General features: G+C 34.0%; 1 protein-coding gene across 4 annotated transcripts in view; it reads right to left on the bottom strand.

The window, feature by feature from the left end:
• Window positions 1–21,980, bottom strand: part of Usp47 (ubiquitin specific peptidase 47) — a 104,880-nt gene that overhangs the window by 26,853 nt on the left and 56,047 nt on the right. For all 4 annotated transcript variants that reach the window (XM_005380290.2, XM_005380292.2, XM_005380291.2 and 1 more), the window contains 6 exons: window positions 9,945–10,040; window positions 9,708–9,860; window positions 7,261–7,428; window positions 1,567–1,698; window positions 1,226–1,302; window positions 603–658 (listed from right to left, as the gene is read on the bottom strand). In XM_005380290.2, coding sequence (XP_005380347.1) covers window positions 603–658; window positions 1,226–1,302; window positions 1,567–1,698; window positions 7,261–7,428; window positions 9,708–9,860; window positions 9,945–10,040 — 682 coding nt within the window. The remainder of the gene's footprint in view (window positions 1–602; window positions 659–1,225; window positions 1,303–1,566; window positions 1,699–7,260; window positions 7,429–9,707; window positions 9,861–9,944; window positions 10,041–21,980) is intronic.

Below are 21,980 nucleotides of genomic sequence, written 5' to 3'. Positions count from 1 at the left end.
GGTATTTAGATACTGATATAACCAAAAAGCTTGAAAATGAAAAAGTAAAAGCTAAACTGGAGATAGTCTACTAAATGCTTAAAATATTATCTCATTTTTAAAAATAACCCTATAAAACACGATTACTATTCCTATTTTACAGATGTGGAAAGAAAAATTAAATAACTTGATCTAGGACACACAGCTGTTATAGCCACATAGGTCTAAGTTTATCACTGCAGAAAACTTCACATAGTACCATTTTACTACAAATAAATATATTCAGTTTATTTAAAGACTTTCCACTTGTTTCTTTGTGTATTAAAAAAAATTTTGACAATATTTTTCAAGTATTTTTAGTGCTATTATTTTATAGCAGTCTTTATAATGAATTCTTCCACACATTCAAAAATCCAAATTAGTTTATCATTTAATTTTTTTTCTCTTTTCAGGTATCGGGAATCAACCTCAGGATCTTGCACTTCCCAGGCAGGTGCTTGTGCCACTAAGCTATACCCCTGGCATAGTCTATCATTTAAAAGTAGTTATCTGGGTTTGCCACATTTCCAAAAGAAATTAATTTACAAAAGAAATTAAAATCAATGAACTGTAAATTAACATACTTGCATTTCTTGTTGGATCCTTCAGCCTATATATCAGCATATATGCATTTGTTGAGCTAGTAGAAATATAAAAAGGTTAATAGAGACAAAAACTAGATTCCATTTCCAAGTATCAAATATGTATTTAAAACTATGAGGTTTATTCCTTCAAACAACCAGAAAGTCATGCCACTGTTCAGACACACATTACAATTTAGAACACTCCAGAAAGAAATGAAAATCTTTGTTTTTGATGACCCACTTAGGAAACAATTCCTTATATCCACTTGGTAACAAAATAGTTTTCAACAAAACTGTGTACCACAATTACAGTAACAGTTAAGTCAGGAGTCAGCAAACTTTTTTCCGAAAGGGAGCAGACAGAAAAAAAAAATCTTAGGCTTTGCAGACCAGAGGGTTCGTGTTGCAACTACTCCATCTATGTTGTTAAGAGCATTAACATAAACTATAAAAACAAGTAACTATGAAAGTGTTCCAATAAAACTTTATTTACTAGAATGTGCAGATGGACTGGATTTGGCCTATGGGGCAGTATGATGATTGTTAAATCTTTGGTGATAAAAAACACAGAGACTATAATTCATTCTAACTTATAAACACTAAAAATTAGGAAATTAACTTACCTTGCAAAAGCACTGGAATAATATCCTCTGCTTCCTGAGGATCCACCATGTGTTTTCTTAATGTCTTCTTGTGTTATCTAAAAAGTTGTTAATTTTTTTGTAAAATCTGTGACACTATTACATTAACATCAACATGTAATCTAACCTGTTAACTTTAGAGTTAAATGCTATGTAAGGTCTTTAAGATAGATTATACACTGAATCACAAAATTTAATCACAGTCAGTGGCTACCTCCCAGACAGTCAATTCTAACGTTCCTGAGCTCACAGGAAGCACAGGTGATTTAGAAACAGTCCTACTAGTGTCTTTCCAAGTAATCATTTAAACGACACCTCCTTACCCTGCTGACGTGCTGATCATTGAAGCTGTACCACTGCTCATCGCTGAAAGACTTTATGCAAGCATAATAATGACCACCAGCAGCGCTTCCCGAATGAACCATGACAGAGAAGAGTTCATACATCAAGGAATTCTAAGGGAAAAAAATGAAAGTAATTCAGGAATCTATACAATTCTTATTTGCCTACTTCCTATTCTCTATTAACAGATATGATAAAATTAAAATGACAAGTCACCAAAAAAAAAGAAATCAAGTTTCTTCCAGTCTATTCTTTCATATTTTTATTATGGTATACCCTTTTTTAGAAATATATGTATCTCTAAACTTACTTAAATAATATATAAAATGTTACAAGCAGGGGCCAAATACGAGGCTGTTAGAATATGCATGGTCAAGGTCAAGAAATTCCACATTTAAAAAAAATGTATTTTGTGTATTTCCTATACAAAAAAGCCAAACAACATAATTGCTTAGAACATCTTCTAATGTATTTGTGCAATATCTGTGATACAGTAACCTGTCAATTTGCTATTTCATTTATATTAAGAATGAATACTGAAATATATAATAAATTAATATGTCAGCAATACACTGGAACAAAAGACTATTTTAAGCAAAGCAAGTATTTCTGGAAAAAATAGGAATGAAGAGATTTATTTTAAAAAGAGGTGATTTACAAGAGACTTGTTTTTATATTTAGTCTGGAAGCCTAGGTACTTCACAGCTCCTAGGAGTCTGAGATACTAGAGACCTTGCAGACCAGTAATTCTGTCATAGAGGGGACAGAGGAAAATAAAAGAGTAAGAAAGTTAAAAAAGAATTGACCTAAAAAGCTCCCCTAGTTGGTGACAAGCAAGACTATTTCAGTCATTTTTCTACAAGAACAGAGTTTCTCTTCTTTATTCCCAACTCCCCATGCTGGAGATCAAACCCAGAAACACGCGTGTGCATGCACACACATACACATACGCATGCACGCACACGCCCTCTACCATTAGGCAGTTTCCACTCCTCTTGCTCCCCCCCCCCCCCTAAGATCAGCCAGCCCTCTGTGCTTTCGTTCTTGCTTCAAAGCATTTGAGCTTTCAAGTCTCACGGTACTTCAGTTTATTTTAAATTGAAAATTATAATCAAATGGTGAAATTTCTAGTACAAATTCTGAAAAATTCCTCATGATGTTCACTTCATCCCTAAAACTAAAAGTAAATAGTGATAGGAGGTTTTAGAATCACCTGCAATCCTTTAAAGCACTGAACAACTCATGAAGCATGGAACCCCACAATATTAAAATGTTTTGGGGCTGGGGATTTAGCTCAGCGGCAAAAGTGCCTGCCTGGCATGCGCAAGGTTGTGAGTTCGGTTCCCAGTACCGGAGAAAAACCAAAAAAAAAAAAAATTTAAAATGTTTTGAGTATAGTAAATATAGTAAATGTTTTGAGTATAGTAAATATAGTTTCACAATTAGCAAAGCCAGAAAAAAAGTATTTCTCCGGAAAATTCTTAAGATAGCAACTTCTAGATAACAAAAGTGGTAGATTCACAGGATTGAATCACCTTCTAAATTATAACTATGTATGTCGTAAGTAAAAGATAATATTCTACACAAAAGAGTAAGGGCTATCAGATGCAACAATTTTAGTTTCAAATAATAAAGTAATTGCTAAGAGGTAGAAAGAAATGTAGTGGTAACTTCATCCAAATTTACAAGGGATAATTTATTAATATAATTACATAAAAACATTCTACCTGGGTACAGTGCCACATGCCCGTAATCCTAGCTATGTAGGAAGCCGTGACAGATAGATTCCAAGTTCAAGATCAGCCCTAGCAAGATCCAGTCTCAAAATAAAAGAAAAAATTGCTGGGCATATAACTTAGTGGTAGAGTGACTCTGAGTTCAATCCCCAGTACTGCAAACAAGCAAAATTCCACCATACAGTACTCTTACGATTTTCTTCTATTTTAATATGGCTAAGAAAGTAATATATTACTCTTAAATGAAAGGGGTATAAATCTTCAAACACAGTAGTAGCAAACAACTACAAATTTCTAGATCTGAGTAGAACAGAAAGAATGTAGCTCAAATTCCTCCAAAAGGTAGTAAATGACAGGCACATAAATTAAATGACCTGCCCAAAGTGATACAGTTTTTTAATGATAAAGTCAGAATTAAAATAAATTATTTTACCCTTACTCACAAGAATAAAAATGAAAACACTGGGCTTTGTGGACGATGTAATTTCTGTCACAATTACTCAACTCTGTCACAGCACTAAACCAGCCACAGACAACAGGTAAAAAACAAAGAGCATGGTGGGTTCCACCAACAACAGACCTGGCAGCTCAGAACAGCAAATGAGATGAATACTACTCTTCCCTCTCCAAAAAAAGTCTGTGACACACACACAAAAAAAACTCCAACAATTACATTTAGGCATATCTTACCCAAATTGCACAAAAACAGAAAAATATTCAAGAGATCTAGAAGAGAATAATTTCTACGGAATAACGAAGTTTTCATTATGGAGTGCAGTGATATATTTAAAATGTTGAAAGAAAAGTTACAGGTGACCTAGAGTTCTATATTTAGTGAAATAATTCTTCAAAAGTGATGGAAAGAAATCAATTGTAAAAGGAAAACTGGAAAGCTCATAAATATGGAAATAAAACAACATATGCAAATAGTAGGTCAAAGAAAACACAAGAGTAATTAGAAACTATCTTGACATAAATGGAAACATCAAATGTAGTTTACAGGAGAATTAAAATAGAAGTTCATACCAGTAAAAAGCTACATTAAAAAAGAAAAAGGATTTCATATAAAAAACCTAATTTTATACCTCAGAGAACTAGAAAAATAACAAACCAAACTAAAAGTTAGCAATAGAAAGGATCCAATAAATACTAGAGCAGGAATAAATTAAATAGCAAATAAATCAATAAAACTAAGAGCTGCTGTCTTGAAATGATCCACAAAAATTAACAACCCCTTACCAAGAGTAAGAAAAAGAGTGTGTGTGTGTGAAAGATAGTGTGTGTGTGTGTGTGTGTGTGTGCGCGCGCGCGCGTATGGCTAAGTAAAAGAAATGAAAGCAGATATTGCTACTGATACTATATAAACAAAAAGAATTTAAGTGACTATCATGAACAACTATACACCAAAAAGTGGATAGCTCAGAAGAGGTGGATAAATTTCTCACACATACAATTTATTCAGACTGATTCCTGAAGAAATAAAAAAATCTGAATGATCTATAACTAGTAAAGAGACAATTAATAATCAAAAACCTCCCAACAAAGAAAAGCTCAGGATCGAATTCTACCAAATATTTACAGAAGAATTAGCACTAATTCCTCTCCAAATCTCTGAAAAACTGAAGAGAAGGAAATACTACCCAATTCATTTTCTAAGGCCATTTACTTTGATGCCAAATTAGATAAAGACACTACAAGTAAACTAACTGCAGGTAAGTACCATTAGACAAATATTGGTGCCAAAAAACCTAAACAAAATAACGCCAAACTGAATTCAACAATACAGTAGGAAGGTTATACATAAAAACCATGTGGAATTTATTTCTGGAGTGCAAGCATGATTAAAATATCAGTCAGTGCGATATACCACATTAACAGAACGAAGAAACAAAACCCACGATTGTCTCAACTGATACAGAAATAGCATCTGACAAAATGCAGCCTCCGACAAAATGCAGCATCGTCTCACAATAAAAACTTAGCGAACTAGGAAAAGGAAACTTTTTCAACCCATGAAAAGTCAACAGCCAGCACCATACACAATGGTAAAAAATCATGAAAGCTTTTTAAGCCTAAAAATAAGGCAAGGTTGTCCACTCTTAACCACTTCTATTCATAGCCAGAGCAGTGAGGCAAGAAATTAAAGGCATCCAAGTTGGTACCAAACAAGTGAAATTATTTCCATTCACAGATGACAAGTACTTCTAGGTAGAAAATCCCAAAGGTTAAGCAAACCAGAACAACAACCCACTGTTAGAAAGAATAAACAAATTTAGCACTGGGATCAGCTGATTTCACTGGTAAATTCTATCAAACATTTTTTCTTCCTTTTTTTATTAGTACATATTTACACTACATGATCACATTCCTAATGGGGAGTTGGTACCTGTACATAACACATCTTAATTCTTTTTATATCCCCTTCCCTTCCCCTCCTTCTGAATCTTGAATGTAGAAATAGTTTCACTTACCCAAAAATAGAAGCAGAAAGAGCACTCTTGCTATCGTTTATACCCAGGTGTGCTACCAAAGCCTCATTTGCACTCATAGGCAAGGCTTATGAAAGGTGATCAGACTATGGGGCATCACAGCTGGCTAGCTGTTAAAGGTGCGGTCTGGCTGGAAGAGGTGGGTCACTGCATACATGACCTGGAAGGGTGCATCCCCCTCCCAACTCCTCCCTTAGCTCTCCCTGCCTCCTGTCTTCCATGGCATGAGCAGCTTTTCTCTGCCCAGGCCCTTCCACCATGCTGCCTACCATGCAAGGACTGAAACTTTGAAATGTGAGCCAAAATAAACCTCTCCTCATTTCAGTTGTGAGTGTCAGGTATTGTCTCAACAACAAGAAAGTAAGACAACTTCCTAACTCATCATATGGGTACAGGATTACCAAAACCAAATAATATGATACAAGAATGAAAAACTACAGACCAATACTTCTCAAGTGTAGTGATCCAAAGATACTGTGCAAAATACTAACTAATCAAATTCAACTCCTGAACAAAGCAGAATACATTAATGTGAAAGAAATGTTTGGGTACAACCTTAAAATCACTGATACAGGAATAAAGAAAATCCCATCCAGAAATTATCCAGTTCTATAGTTTTCAAATTACAATCCATGAAACTATTTCACTTTTCAAAGGTGCCTAAAAATGCTATGGGAGCAAAGACTGAGGGCTTTGGCTTTCCTCTATCTCAAAAAGATCAGCTATGTTGCTGCTTCAAAAGTGCTCCTTGGGCAGAATTTTTAAAGTCAAGAACTAGTATTTTCATTTTTCCATATAGGAAAATTAGGATGAAATATAAGATTTAGAGACTTGCTGCAATGTTAAAGGCAGAGTTGATACTAGACACTTGGTTTCCTGACTAGGAGGCACCCTTTGTATAAAACCATGTAGTTTGCACCAATGTTACAGTTCAGTCCTCCAGAAATTAATGTAAGTAGTTTTTTTCTAAAGTTTAATTATCATCACATATGTGCATATACCTATAAATAAGCAGTATCTTCAAGAAGTCTTAATTTTCAAAGATGAACCTTCTTGCTAAGACATATTTATCAGTCACAACACTTACAAGAGTATGCAGAAGCTCAGAGATTAGATTCTCTTTCAATTAAAAACATGAGGAAGCCAGGCCTGGTGCTGCACATCTGTAATCCCAGCACTCTGGGTCACTGAGGCAGGAAGATCACAAGCTTGAGCCCAGTCTGGACAATTTAGCGACTTAGCAAGACCCTGCCTCAAAATAAAAAATAAACAAAGGACTGGGCAATGGTACAGTATGAAGGCCTGAGGATCTCTGCCCCCAACCAAAACCAAAACAGAACACAGGGTGGGCAGTGTTGCTTAGCAGTAAAGCGCTTGTTTAACACGTGTGAAGCCCTGGGTTCAATCCCCAGCACTGAAAGCAAAAACAAAGGGCAGAAGGTATAAGTACCTTTTCAAGTCCAGGTTTTAAAATCTTTTCGGTTCCACTGTTGTTCTCAAGGCAGATTCCTTCATCAACCCCATCATCATTGGAGAAGTCATTGCTCATCTGGTCACTGTGACAGCTACCTTCATTTTCTGCTCCACTGTCAGTGCAACTTTCAGTCTGAGGAGATTTCTTAATTAAACATAATTATCTTAAGTCATAAGCCAAACAGAGGAAAAATATACTCACCCACACTTTTACCTATATACGCTAACACTTTCACACAATTTAACATATTCTTATTAATAAAATAATTTTAAGTAAATTTATTTTCTCGTACAGTCAGATCTGAAGTGAAGTTAAACAAGCAAAAAAGTATTTTAATAGCATTTTTATTATGTCTTTAGAATTTTAATACAACGAATTAGTGATTCACAATTCATTAAGCTCCATTTATTTTTACTGTTACAAATAATAATATAAAATTACCGCTTCTTTCAGCAAATCTGTAAGAGAACCTAGACTCTAAAATGCTTTCCTTTTGTTCTCAAGTCCCAATAGAATAACTATCTCTTTTCTTGAACACAAAGAATAATTCAGTTGATCACTGCTCTATGTACAGATAATTAGGAAAAAACGACACTGTATCCTCAAGAAAACGACACTGTATCCTTAGCATCTTGGAGGTAGAAATGTAACTTTTCCATGCTTTTCAGTTTTAAAATCACATTCCACAAATTTAATTTTTAAAAATTTTCCCACAAATTTAATTTGAAGAACTCTACTTCTTAGAAATCCCCAAACAACTTTCTCCTGCTTCCCTTCCACTTTTACAGGCATACCTAAAGATGTTTTTATGTAAACAGTTGAGAATTCTCTAAGATTCAGGTTCTTGATGTGCCTAAGGCACTGCACAGAAGCTCTTGAATTAACTAAACAATATATAGCAAGCATGAACATTTTCTGGTCAAAACTCTCTTGCAGGTATTGTATCCTCAAGAAACTCTGATTCAAGGAAAAGTAAGAGGTGAAAATCAACCTTAGAAGTCTAAGTTGAAAGAGATCATGCCTCATGTTTCTTCAACTAAGTCAAAATATCCTTCCCTCAAGTACTAGATCTAGAACAGTTGTGGTAAACATATGGCACATGTGCTACAGTGGGCTGTCTGTTATCACTGGAAGCTCTAAAAGGTTTGCCATCACTGACCTAGAACCTGTGAAACACTAGGTTTCCTCCCTGTTACAAAAATACATTAAACATACACAGAAGACTGATCTAACTCTCATTTATAATGGAGTAGAAATTGTACAAAGATTTATCTCCTTTGAAAGTGGCACACTTTGGATATACTTCCTTACTTAAATGTCTGAGATAACACTTTAAACCTTTTAAAATTTTATCTGCTCATAGATTCAACAGGTATCTACTTCATCGAAGATACCTTTTTACAATAAAAAAACCCAGTAATTATTTTTACTTTACAGATAAGGACAATGAACCTGAGAAAGCTTACACAAATTGTCCAAGTTCAAGAAGATAGCAAATATCAAGACAAGGATCTGAACCAACATCTAGCTAGGGTCCAAACATTACCTCACACTGCCTTTTTATTTAACAGTATTAAATACAATTTGATGAATTTTAAGATTATTTTTAACCTCCTGGGAAAAGGCTGTTTTTATAACTGTAGTAATCAGTTTTAATCACAAAAAACTGGTAATTTTTAGAAGAGTATCACTCTGTAGTAACTACGATAAATGATAGTAAATATTTTATACAATAGAATCAGAAAAGTCTCTCAAACAATAGAGTACAATATCATAAATCTGTCACTGAATAAGGCTAGAGGAACCAGAGAGTCCAGGGAGGTCAATAAGCTGGAAGAAACTGATGTGCACGTCTGGTGTATGTCAAAAATCTCAAGCTCAAACTATTTAAAGAATGTTTCAAATTAAAAAAAAACTAATTATAAAAGGAAAATAGACACAATATCTTGTGTTTTCCATATTTCTAACTTAGACAAGAGCTAACCAACCTTAATGGGAATAACTCATATACTTTAATTCACAAAAAGATTCTAAAACAAATACTGGAAATTAAGTCCACCCTACTGTTTGTTCATTCACTCATTCACGTGTATTTATTCTATGTTGAGTATGTACCAGAAACACAGGCACAGCTTACCAGTACACTAGTTCCAAAAACTAAGAAATTATGAAAATCTTTCCAAAATGTATCTAAGATATAAGGTCAAATAAGAATATCTGAGATATAATTTATGGTCAGGAAAAACTTATACAAAGGCAAGTTTTGTTTTTGTTTTTAATAGAGCTCACTATTAGAAAAAAACTTTCATCAAAAATGCCAAGGTAAACAGCATCTGTCTAAATTTATTTCAAACAGCTCCTGTAGAAACATGCAAACTAAAGTGGATTATAATTTCATAATAAAAAATATAATAGATATTTACCTCATCTTCAACATCAATAAATATACTCATATCTAGCTCCTCTGGAAACGTCATTCGATCATTCAGTTTAATCCTATGCATGGTTGTATAATCAAAATCAAACCTTTTCAACTGTAAGGTCAGCAGATAAGGAAAATGCAAAAACCGGAGGCCCTAAAGAGAAATAAAGGAGGGAAAACTATTGAATAGTGAATATTATCTCAGGTAATTAAGTGTTTAATTCTATATGACACTCACCTTTCTAGCATCACACTTCTTTTTACAACGTTCACAAAAGTACTGATTTGGGCCATCCAAGATCTCTGGCTGAATAAATGCATGTAGTGCTTCTTCCTAATTAGAAAAAAAATTGTTTTGTAATTACTTAAAATAACTGTTAATGACAATTATTTTGTCATATAAATAACAATGTCGTGTTAATGACAACGCCCTACATGTAAAAACAATGCAATTACCAAAACAGTTTTAAGTAGAATGGTTGGAAAATTAGGACTTAAAATACAACAAACAAAAATGACCAACAGCAAAGTATGAAAACGGAATTTAAAAAATTACTTCATTTTAATTAATTTTATCCTCCATAGTATTGTACATTAGTATTTCACTTTTTCCTAGTTTTTATTGGCCTTACATTGTGGTGTTTAAGCTAAAAGCAAGGATCCTGGTCTTCACATTAAAAAGTTATTCCATACTTTGTAGAAATGTAATTATGTGTATTACTTAATCTTCTTGTAGAAGGCAATTTTGTACTGTACAATAATACATAACTGTATTTTACTGTGAACAATTTACACTACCCATATGCTTGTAACCATATAAAGTCATCCTTATATCACTATAGTCAGGGTGAGTCAGCAATCCAGCACTACGTTAGTTACAAAGACAGAAAACCATTGTGCAACCTTCTCACTGCATGTGAGATACTGCTTTATGGGAAAAGGTTAACCTAAGTACAGCCATGTGATTTTCTCTTCTCTGTTCAGCCTTCAAATAGAAGCAAGAAACTCAATATAAATATTTGCAGAATTGGTGAATATAAAATTAATTTTTGATAACTACCAATTCACAACTGAAAAAACTAGTACACCATGTTAAGATTGGATGCATAATCTCAAATTTCATTCAATTTTCTCTTTTTTCCACACACAGTCCAAGCAGAACTACTAATGAAATTTATCACATATGAAGAAAAGGAAATTGAATCATTAACACAAAGTATCTTCAAATATTTTTTCTGTTGATAAAGAACACACTGTTCCTCAAAAGATAAATAAAGAACTTGATCTGGCAAAATGGACTTTGTTGCAAAATAATTGGCAAGGCTTATAAAACTATTCTCCACACACTGTTTGACAGAGTTCACTTTGGAACAAGATAAAAATATGAAAAGATACCCAATGGCTTTTAAACGTGTCTCATCTCTTTTTTTTTTTCCTCTCATACCACAAGGAAGCAATGGTGGTGGGGAGCAAATAGCAGGGCTTTTCCATATGACTATGCATTTTACTGATGGTTACAAGAAAGGAGACACTTAGGAAATAATTCCGCTTCCTCTTTAAAGCACATTTTAAGAATGAAAAAAAGGGCAAATTCTACAAAAACGTAACAGAGAAAAACTTTGAAAGAAATCACACTTACAGCTTAACAAAGGCTGAAAGCAAATCTTCCAGGCTTTTAGAAAAGAAGTAATTTCAACTCATGAAACACTTAAGTGTCCTAGAAATGGGGAATGGGGTAAAAAATTATATAACTCAAATGCTATTTTACTAAACTGAGGTATATATGGGTTTCTGGCTTATATTTCATGACTATATCTTTGCAAAAAGCTTGAAGAACTCTTGACATTTAACTCAAATGCATCAACTTCTAAACATTCTGATGATACCTCTGCATCATTCTCTCCACGCCAACACTATCGTGGTTTTTTGTTCTGAGTCATTTGAGAGTAAGTCCACACACCAGGTTTACCTCTTAGTACTTTGGTGTGACTTACATAAATAGTAGTTCCAAACTGAGGGAAATTTCATATCAAATTGTGCTTCTGTCACTCCGTATTTCAATCCTGTCAATTACCCTAATATTTATGCCCTTTGTAGCATTTCGCTCCATCCAGTGCAGAATCTAACCCAGGGTCACAGACTGCCATTGGGTTGCATATGTCCTAAGAGTTCTTTACTCTCCAACAGTTGCAAAGCCTTTCTTCCTTCCACAACACTGACACCTTCTGAAGAACAGAGACCAGTTATTTTATAGTCTTCTGAACTTTGGGTTTGCCTGACGCTTTTCAATTTCACATTCATTTTGCACAGTCCTTGCTTGATTACTACTGTTAGTGATGATGTGCCCGAGAGTATCAGACCATTAGGTCCCTTAACTTCTTAGGTAATGTGAACTTTAGTCACTTGGTTAAGGTGCCGTCCACTTTCTCCATCATAAAGTTCTTATTTTTCCTCTTGTGGCTAACACGCAATCTGTAAGGAGATAGTGGAGGTCATGCGATAATCTTGAAAAAGCCTTATCAAATGTGCCACCCTGGACTTTAGCATCCATTAACAGATTCTTGCCTACATCAAATTTTAATAGATGTTTGTTTTTCTGATCCAACTTGGAAATCTCTTTCAACAACTTAGGCCCATTCATATTTTATGACTAGTATATTTAGTTCCATATCAGCCACTATTGTACATTTACCATATGTTCTTTACATGATTTTTTTTTACGTTTTCTTTGTTAGCAAGGTTAATAATTTTGTTGTAGTAGTTAACTTCTCATATTTATATTTTTCTTAATGCTCTTAATTCCTTATTCCCTCCTTTTAATCTGAGGCTTTGAGTCTGATCTGCCAGTTTGTTTCCTATACACATAAGTCTGTGATCTTATTCTGCTTTCACTTTCTTTTCTTCTGCTCCTTTCTAAAGGTGTTAGTTTTTGTACTTTGCCTAACTACATATGATATTTCACACTATTAATCTACCCATGTCTCCACACAAAAAAACAAGTCTAATTTTACAAGCATTTAAGGTAGTAACAGTTTTTGTGATGCTTCCATGGCAATCTCTTAGTTGGATTAAGCTCTCTAACTTCATGAGCTCTTAATAAACTCAAAAGCTCAGGTTCGAATGTGTTGTTTTATTGCTGCCATAACTGAAAAAAAACCAACTGGTTGGATAGCAAGTCCTTAGCTTGTAGTTTCATTCCTTGTGAAACTGCTAATGTTACCAAGATTTACTCTTCAGAAGTATGATGAGAGTCCAATTTGCCTTTTTTTTTTTTCCTTTAATAACTCAGTGAAATTTACATTTCACACAACAATGTTCTAGGTCAGTTCTTCCAGGTACATGAGAAATTCTTCAAGAGGTACATTCTTCAAGAGCGGGTAACATTTCTGTTATCCCCAGAAAGGTTTCTGGATTAGAATTTAACCATTATTTCTGTCCCATGTTTTTCCTTCCACCAAACTCCAATTACACCAGAGCTCCTTTGCTGGTCTTCTCATTTTTTCTCAGATTCTTTTTACTTCTTTATCTCATTTTCATTTGATATCCCTCAGATTTTCATTCCTTCTACTCTTTCTCAAGAATTCTGCAATTTGTTCATTTGTAAGACAGGTTTGTCTTTTCTCTAGCTTCCTTCTTGAATCTGACAAGCATTCATTGCATTTTCTCCTGTTTATTTTTGACACTAGTGTATGCTTGCAGTACAAAATGATTACATTCATAACCGAGTTGACACATGTACATATCCATCCTTCATCTAAAGTTTTGGATACCAGCTTTTGTTTTACAAGTCTGAAAACTGCTATGGTTTGTTCCCTCCAAAACTCATACTGATGTTCAATCCTCATTATTAGGAAATTAACTGCCTAACAGACAGTGTCTTTAGAAGGTGATCAGGCTCAGACAGAGTTATAAGGGTGAAGCCCCCATGACCATATACTGATGGCTTTATGAGAGAGACCAGACATGCAGGTTTCCTGTCCCTTGCCATGTGATGTCCTTGTACCATCTCAGAACTCTGCTAGCAAGAAGGCCATCATGTTTGCTATAAAACCCTTTCCCTACAGCTAGTCCTACAAACCACAAAGTCCCAGTCCTCAGTCTAAGAGTGATTCTGTACCTATCTTGTTTAAATTCTTCAGTTCCCTCTCCTCTTTATTTAATAGTCTCTTAAACATCCCACTCTATACTCTCCACATATACACAGCTGCAGCAGCAGTGGAAGCTCTCTTGGAATTAGATATATACTTAGCTACTTTTTAATAGGTAATCTGAAGTTCAGGGTATTCTGTCTCTTAGTAATGTGAAAGGTCTGGGTTGAATGGATGTCATTTATCTTCCTTTACTGTATCATTTTTCAGGAGATGTGTACAGATAATCATATTTAGACAGTTGCCATTATCCTTCAGACCCAGAAACCAGTTAAAACTGCATTAATGTACTCTATTTTTAGCTTTTAATGAGCTGTGAACAAGATAAATAAGATCAGCCAATTAGAAAAATTAGCTTTAATTTATCCAACAAATAAATTATATAAATGAACTAATGTGGTTATATATACTGATCTGTACTTAATGGGATGTACCTAATTAAAAATCATGCCAAACTACATTTCCAGTATCAAAAAAGTAGGTCATGAATCATATAAATGGAACAAAATACTATAAATACTGTACTGTTAGTAATGTATACAAACAAAAACAGAACTGCTCACCAAAAACTGTCCTCTATGGTGTGCTAAATTATTCATAAATCACGCTTCCAAAACTACTTTTGGGTTGACTATGATTTCTGTTATCATTCCAAAGTGAAAATAACTGTTTCCTAGAGCTTATTCCCTCCCTTTGCACATCTTTTAGCCTGTACCTTCCAGGGTTCAAGACAGAACATAGAGAATTATTTTTACTATTAATCTGTATTTTCTGTACATTAACTCACTCAATGTTTAGCAATATAATATCTTCTAAATTGATACATTCAACTATCAGGACATGCATTTTTTTTTTAACTAAGAAGAGAACTATAGATATTTTCCTCAAAGCCATCCACTCTTCAATTTTGAGATAACTTTAAATTCAAATATACCCCATTACTTAGAGATCTTAGGTACATTTTGCTCAGTCTCCTAAAGTAACATTTTGCAAGCTCTAGTACAATGTCACAGCCATGACATAGATATGATCCACCTATCTTACTCAGATCTTCCCAGTTTCAGTTACTCACTTGTCCATGTATGTATGTGTATTAAGTGCTATACAAATTTATCACTTTTTGGGTCATGTATCCACCACTACAGTACAGAGATTAAACAGTTCTTATACAAGGATACCTCATACTTTCCTTTTGTAGCCACAGCTCCATCTATTCATCCTTTCCATGCCCCCCATGAAATCCATGAACCCTACAAACGATTCACCTGTCCCCTAGTTCTAAAATGTTGTCATATACAAGTGGAATATAAATGGAATCATACAGCATGTGACTTTTTGGGACCAGCTCTTTTCACTTAGCATATTTCCCTGCATAGCATTCTATTCCAATTCAGGTAGACTGGTCCCTCCCACTTTATTCTTTTAAAAAATTATTTTAGCTATTAAATATTTTAGTTCATTTTCCTTCCATATAAATTACAGAATGAGCTTTTATATGTCCTCAAAAATATTGCTGGATCTTAGTAAGAACTATTAAAATTAATTTGGGGAAGAACTGACATCTTTATATGTTTAGTCTTCCAATCAATCAGTATGTCTTTATTTACATAAATACTCTTTTCAGAGTTTTCCTGTTTTCAGTACATGAATTAATTTCACTTCTCACATGTTCATTACTAGTTTCTTAAAAATCAACTGTACATTTATCTTATATCCCACTACCCTGCTAAATTCATTTGTTAGTCTGAGTTTTTACAATATAGATGCTTAGGATATAACACATAACCACCATGTTACTTAAAAATAAGAGCAATTTTACTCCTTTAATTGGTATGGCTTTTCTTTACTCTTCTTTTGTTATTATGCTGACTACAACTTCGAGCACTACACTGAATAAGAGTGGTAAGAGCAGACATCCTCAACTAGACAATGCTGACATCCCCTAGAGGGAAAGCATTCAGTCTTTTACCATGAAGAATGACGCGAGCTGGAGATGTTCCAAATTGAGGAAACTATCCTCTAATTGCTTGTTTTCTGAGTTATGAACCCAAGTGAATATTGAATGTTATCAAGCGCTTTTTCTGAATCAATTAATATGACCATGTGAATTTTCTTCTTTTGCCCATTAAATGGAAAATTATACTCATTTGATTTTTGAATATTGACCAGGTTTCAATCCCTGACATCAACCTCCTTTAATCATGACGATTCATTTACATATTACTTAGTTCCATTTGCTAATATTTTGGTAAGAATTATACGCATAAGGGATAGTGGTCTTTTAAAAAAAAACTCTTTGGTTTGGTATCAATGTAAGAACAGCTTTATAAAATAAATTGGAAAGGATCCCTTCTTTTTACTTGAAATAGATTGTGTAGAACTGTTCACCATTCTTTAACATGTTTGGTACATGTATTCAGTGAAACAATCCAGACTTGGAGATGTTCAAGAGGTTTTAATTACTGAATTAAAACTTTTCCTCTTTTTAAATAAAGCATTCAATGCTGTAAGTATCCCTTAAAAGCCTCAATTTGATGTTATACGTTCATTTTCCTTTAGCTCAGTCATTTTTAAAATTCCTTTTGAGAGACTTTCTGTTTGACCTATGGATATTTATAAGTGTATTGCTTATTTTCCAAGAGTTTGGTGACTTTCCCGTTTTCTTTCTGTTATGAATATGTATTCTGATTCCACTGTGGCTTGAAATCATATACTCCATGATTTTCTTTTAAATTTGTGGAGTTTTCTCTGGCACAGAGTATGGCCTATCTTGGTATTTATTTCACAGGAAGTTGAAATGTTTCATTTGGTATTGCTGGATGGAGAATGTAATTTTATAAGAACCTACTGGATGGTGTTAAGTTCTTCTGTGTGTTATTTCTGTGTAGTTGTTCTATATACTGGTAAGAGAGGGGCCTTGAAGTCTCCAAGCATAATTATAGATTTGTCTATTTCTCTTTTCAGTTCTGTAAGTTTCTGGTTCACATACTTTGCACCTCTGTTACTTGGTACATATACATTTAGTATGATTATCATCCTGGTGAACTGATCTTTTTATCATTATACAATGCCCCTCTGTTTGTAGTAATTTTCTTTGTTCTGAAGTCCTTGGTATCAATATATCCATTCCTAATGGCCTCTGATTAATATTTGCAGATACTTTCCTTCCTTATACTTTTAATCTGCCTATACCATGATGGAGGTAATCTTTTTTAACCTACTATGCTAATTTCTGTCTTTTAGTTGGTATATTTAAGACTATATGTAACAAAGTCTGTCACATTATTTTTCAGTTTTTTATTCTTTTCTTATAATTCTCTTTTACTTTCTTCTGCCTTCTCACAGGTTACCTGAATATTTTTCTAAAATTCTATTTTGATCCATTTATTGTATTTTTGAATGTATCTCTTTCAATGGTTTCTAGTTATAAACATTATATGCATCGGTATCTCTGTATATAGACAGATATGAAAAGTATCAGTCTATCAGTACCATTCTTTAACCAGTTCAAGTACAGAAATCTTACCTCCCCTCGGTCTTTATACCCTCCCCCATGTACAATATAATTGTCTTAAATATTTTTTCTAGCTGTACTGAGAATCACACCAGTGTTGTAATTCTGGTCCCACCATCAAATATAATTTAGAAAACTCAGCAAGGGAAGAGGAAACTATTATACTTATCCATACTTTTGTTTACCTTGTTTTTTCTTCCTTCCTGATGTTCCAAGATGTCTTTCCTTATAATTTCCTCTCTGTTTAGAGAACTTTCTAGTCATTTTTAAAGGATAGGTCTGCTGGTAACAAAATCATTTAGTCCCCTCATCTGAGAATGCCTTGATTTCTTCATTCCTGAAGAGGATTTTCACTAGTATAAGTCTCTGTTTGATAGCTCTTTTCTTTCAGTACTTGAAAAAAATGTGCCACTTCCTTCTGGCTTCCATAGTTTTTAATGAGAAATCTGCTTATGAGAAATTACAGTGCCTTCCCTCTATAAGAAAGATGTTTTTACTCTTTTGCTACTTTCAAGATACTTTGACATCAGAATATCTGATGTCAATACTTACTTAGGGAAAATATCTATTTTTCAAAAGCTGTCTACTGTTGGACTTGGTGCAGACATCTCTTGCTTATCCTGTCTGGGATTTGCCAAACTCAGGAAGTTTTCAGGCACTTTTTCTTTGAGTACTCTTTAAGCTCTATTTTCTCTTTCCTCCCATTCCACTACTCCAGGGCCACAACTGTTGTATCTTTTGTTACTATCCCAGAGGTTCTGAAGAATCTGCCCCACCCACTCAGTTCTTCTTTTGCTCTATCTAAGAGTAGTATCAACTGCTCTATCTTTACAGTCACTGATTTTCTTCTACTATTTCTTTCATACTGCTGCTGAAACTATCCACTGAGTTTTTAAATTTTGGTAATTGCAGTTTTTAGTTCTAAATTTCCATTCTTTCCCATCCACTATTTCTTCACTGAGACTTTCTATTTGTTTTAAGTGCATTTGGAATTTCTCACTGAAGTATTTCTATGTCAGCTATTTCTTTTTTTGGGGGGGGGGTATCGGGGATCGAACTCATGACCTCACGCTTGCCAGGCAGCAGTTTATGCCACTGAGCTATATCCCCAGCCTCTATGTCAGCTATTTTAAATTATTTGTCAAATAATCAGAACATCTGTCATTTTAGTATTTCTATCTATTAACTTTCTTTTATAATTCAAATTAAGGCTTTCCTGTTCTTAGTACTTAAGAGTGATTTTTAAAAATTGAAATCTGGGTATTTCACTACTGTGTTTGGTATGAGATCATGGACACTATTTAAATCTGGTTTTGCTGGTTTCCTTTCACATTGCTCAGGTAGGGAAGAGACCCTTGCCTCATGAGATGGGAAGTCCAGGATTCTCCCTCAAGTGTGGCTTCTTATCACTACTGAGCAGGGGTAGGAATTCTGACTGCTCAGTAGGCCTCTGCTGATATCTTCCCGGCTGTACCGGCAGGAGTATCTCACCACTAGAACACTCCTTCTAGTTTTAGTCCCTAGAACTAAAGTTTAGGGACATGAAATAAATGTTTACTTAGGGAACTAAAGTTTACTTAGGGAACAATGTTCACTTAGGGAACTAAAGTCTAGGGACATGAAATAAATATGTGGTATGACAAAAGAAATCCATGAAAAGATAATGTTGAAGATTTGATTATCAAAAAGAGAAAGACTTCCCTAGTGAATGTAAAACATATGAGGCTATACGTCACTTATGAAATATACTTTAACTTAATTCCTTCACTGGGACCACAGATGGGAAGAGGATGGCCACATTATCCCTGGAAGGTGGCCAAGTCTTAATTCTCCATTAGTCCCCCTCTAACATCAGTCTGCTGGGCAGAAGAAGCAGCACTGCTTAGTGCAGATAGAAGTCCAACCTTCTCCTATGGTCCCTTACTGATCATGAATAGGGAAACGGGAGGTCCTGCTAGGATGGAGGTCTTGACTCCCTACTCAGCCATCTCTGATACCACCCCAGTAGGAGGTCAAGGAGCCTTATGACAATGTTTTAAGGGTTAAAGTCCAAGCTCCCCACCTAAATGGCATGAGTTAAGACCACAGTTTTTCTGTGGTACTTGGCTAGAGTGATTACTGCCTAAAAGTTTCTGACTTGCTATGCTGCCTTTTCCCTACTATTTTAACTAAAGAGTGTAGGATATTTTAGTATGTGTTCATTTTTGTTTTCAGATTGCCAGCATCTTCGGTTCCAAGTCTGCGATATATGAGGCAAACAGAAAACCCAGGGAACTCACCAGCGTGTTATTCCTTAGGTGCTGAGGTCCCTAGTCTTATGCCTTCTCTCCACCTTTCAGTCTTCTTATATTTGTTTTATATAAAATATTCAAGGCTTCCTGTTGTTTTAGTGGAACAGAGAAATGTATACATCTTTTCCATCTTCCTGAAAGCAGAAGCCCCCACTTTTTAAACAGGTTCCCACTATGTCCAACTACATAAATTCCTGGAAAAATGAGGGTAGAGTATGTGGAAGAGAATTTTTACGTGATGCTTATATATTTGGACAAATTTAGACCATTCCTTAATTCAAATAAGTTATATAGCTGAGCCAGCCATATAAGAATGTCCAAATCACCTCTTAGGACAGGACTTACATAAGCTTGAATAAACTCAATATTTAAAATGCTTTTCATTTTACAAATACTTATTAATTTAACATTTTCTATTCAAACCTTTAAGTCAAACTTACTACACAATGTTTACTTAGAGAACTAAAGTCTTCACATCATCTGATCTCTCTAAGGGCACTACATGGAACTATGCAGCTAAATCCAGTTTCAGACTTTTGAATACATATTGTCATAAAGAAAATGGCCTAGAACAGTATCTGTCAGAATGGACATGAAATAAATATGTGCTATGACAAAAGAAATCCATGAAAAGATAATGTCTAAGATTTGATTATCAAAAAGAAAAAGACTTCCCTAGGGAATGTAAAACATTATGAGGCTATATGTCACTTATGAAATATACTTCCATAATTAACCAACAAATATACTTCTGATTTCTATATATCACTAGAATGTATTTAGAACTATATCCTTATAAGGATACATTCTCAAATGTGCTTGGCAACAAGCAAATTAAAGGTCACTTTGATTAAGCAATTCAGAAAATTTAGAAGGTTCTAACTAATAATTCATTAAGAACAAAATTCTATTTAACTACTAATACATTTCTTCAGCTATCAATGATTTTTCTGGATTAATAAAATATGTGAAACAGGAAATTATAACACATACTATTCTTACTTCCCTGCAAGACATACATGTTAATTTAACAAAGTAGAGATATTCCTTAAATCACCTTAATCTAATGCAGAACTTCCACAACATGTTCTTAAGTCCCTCAAGAAATTAACAGATGTCCATCCCACAGAGAAAGAAAATGCTAGGCTAAACATATTTAATAAACAGATTTGTCTACTACAGGAATTACTGGAGCATTCAAAATAAAATGACTATGATCTCCCACAAGAGAACTATAGTTACAATTTGCTAAATTTATTTAATTGAAGTAGATGTCCTGAGAAGATCTATTAAATTCTGTTAGAAAATAGTGTTGAACAAAACTCAATTTGAAAGATACAGAATCATAAAAGAGCCCTTAATTATTGATTCTCTACTTGGCTAGGTAAAATGAAGATCAGAAAGTTAATTAACATCATTTATAATAATTAAAAATAATTCATGAAGAAAATATGACTTTTTGAATTGTAGGAGACTTCTAACATTAATTATAAAAATAATCTGCTATCATGATGAAAATCATAAAAGTTGACCATAGATAATAAAATGATGAATTGAGTATTAATTACATTTATATTATTAATCCTACATATTATTCTCAAATTAAGCATGGAAATACAACTATAGATACTATACATTTAAGATTAAAGTTTTTAAATAAAACTAATTTTTAACATAACCTCATATTTAATTGCCTGAAATTAAACATCAGATTAACTTGACTCCATATACATATTCATAATATGCTGGGTTACTGAACAGACCATATAGTAAATACAACATATAACCATCAATGTCATACGTGCATGTGTGTATGTGTGCATACTAGTGTGTTTATGTAAGCCTAAGACAAAAATACCAGAATCTACCAATATAGTTAGGAGGTTGCTTAAAATTAAGGCCAAGTTTTATGAGTCTGAATGAGGAACGTTACAATGCTTTTTTTAACTAGATTTTTATAATCCATATTTACACCAAATTATTTTAGAACACATAAAATTAACAAAATACACAATGGCAAGCAGTGATATAAAATTAATTTTAGATGCTATATGATGTTTGGACTAAAAAGTGTAGACTACAGGTTCTGAATTCAAAAAGCAATGAGAATCACTTACCTCTAACTACAGTTCTCTGAAGGTAGTATCCTCCTCAGAACCCCTATCTTGGGTAGTTTCACCTGCTGTGATTTCCCGTAAGAGAGTCCAGCAAAGTCTATGAAGTTTAAGTTCCCTTCCACAAGTCCTATTAGCGCATGTGTGTTACAAACTTGCTCACATACTGCTTCATAGCTGTAACTTTCAATTTATGCTGAGCCATCA

The sequence above is a fragment of the Chinchilla lanigera genome, unplaced genomic scaffold, assembly GCF_000276665.1.
Source record: "Chinchilla lanigera isolate Chin_1 unplaced genomic scaffold, ChiLan1.0 scaffold00013, whole genome shotgun sequence".
Classification (NCBI taxonomy): domain Eukaryota; kingdom Metazoa; phylum Chordata; class Mammalia; order Rodentia; family Chinchillidae; genus Chinchilla; species Chinchilla lanigera.
This window is presented reverse-complemented; position numbering and strand designations above follow the sequence as displayed.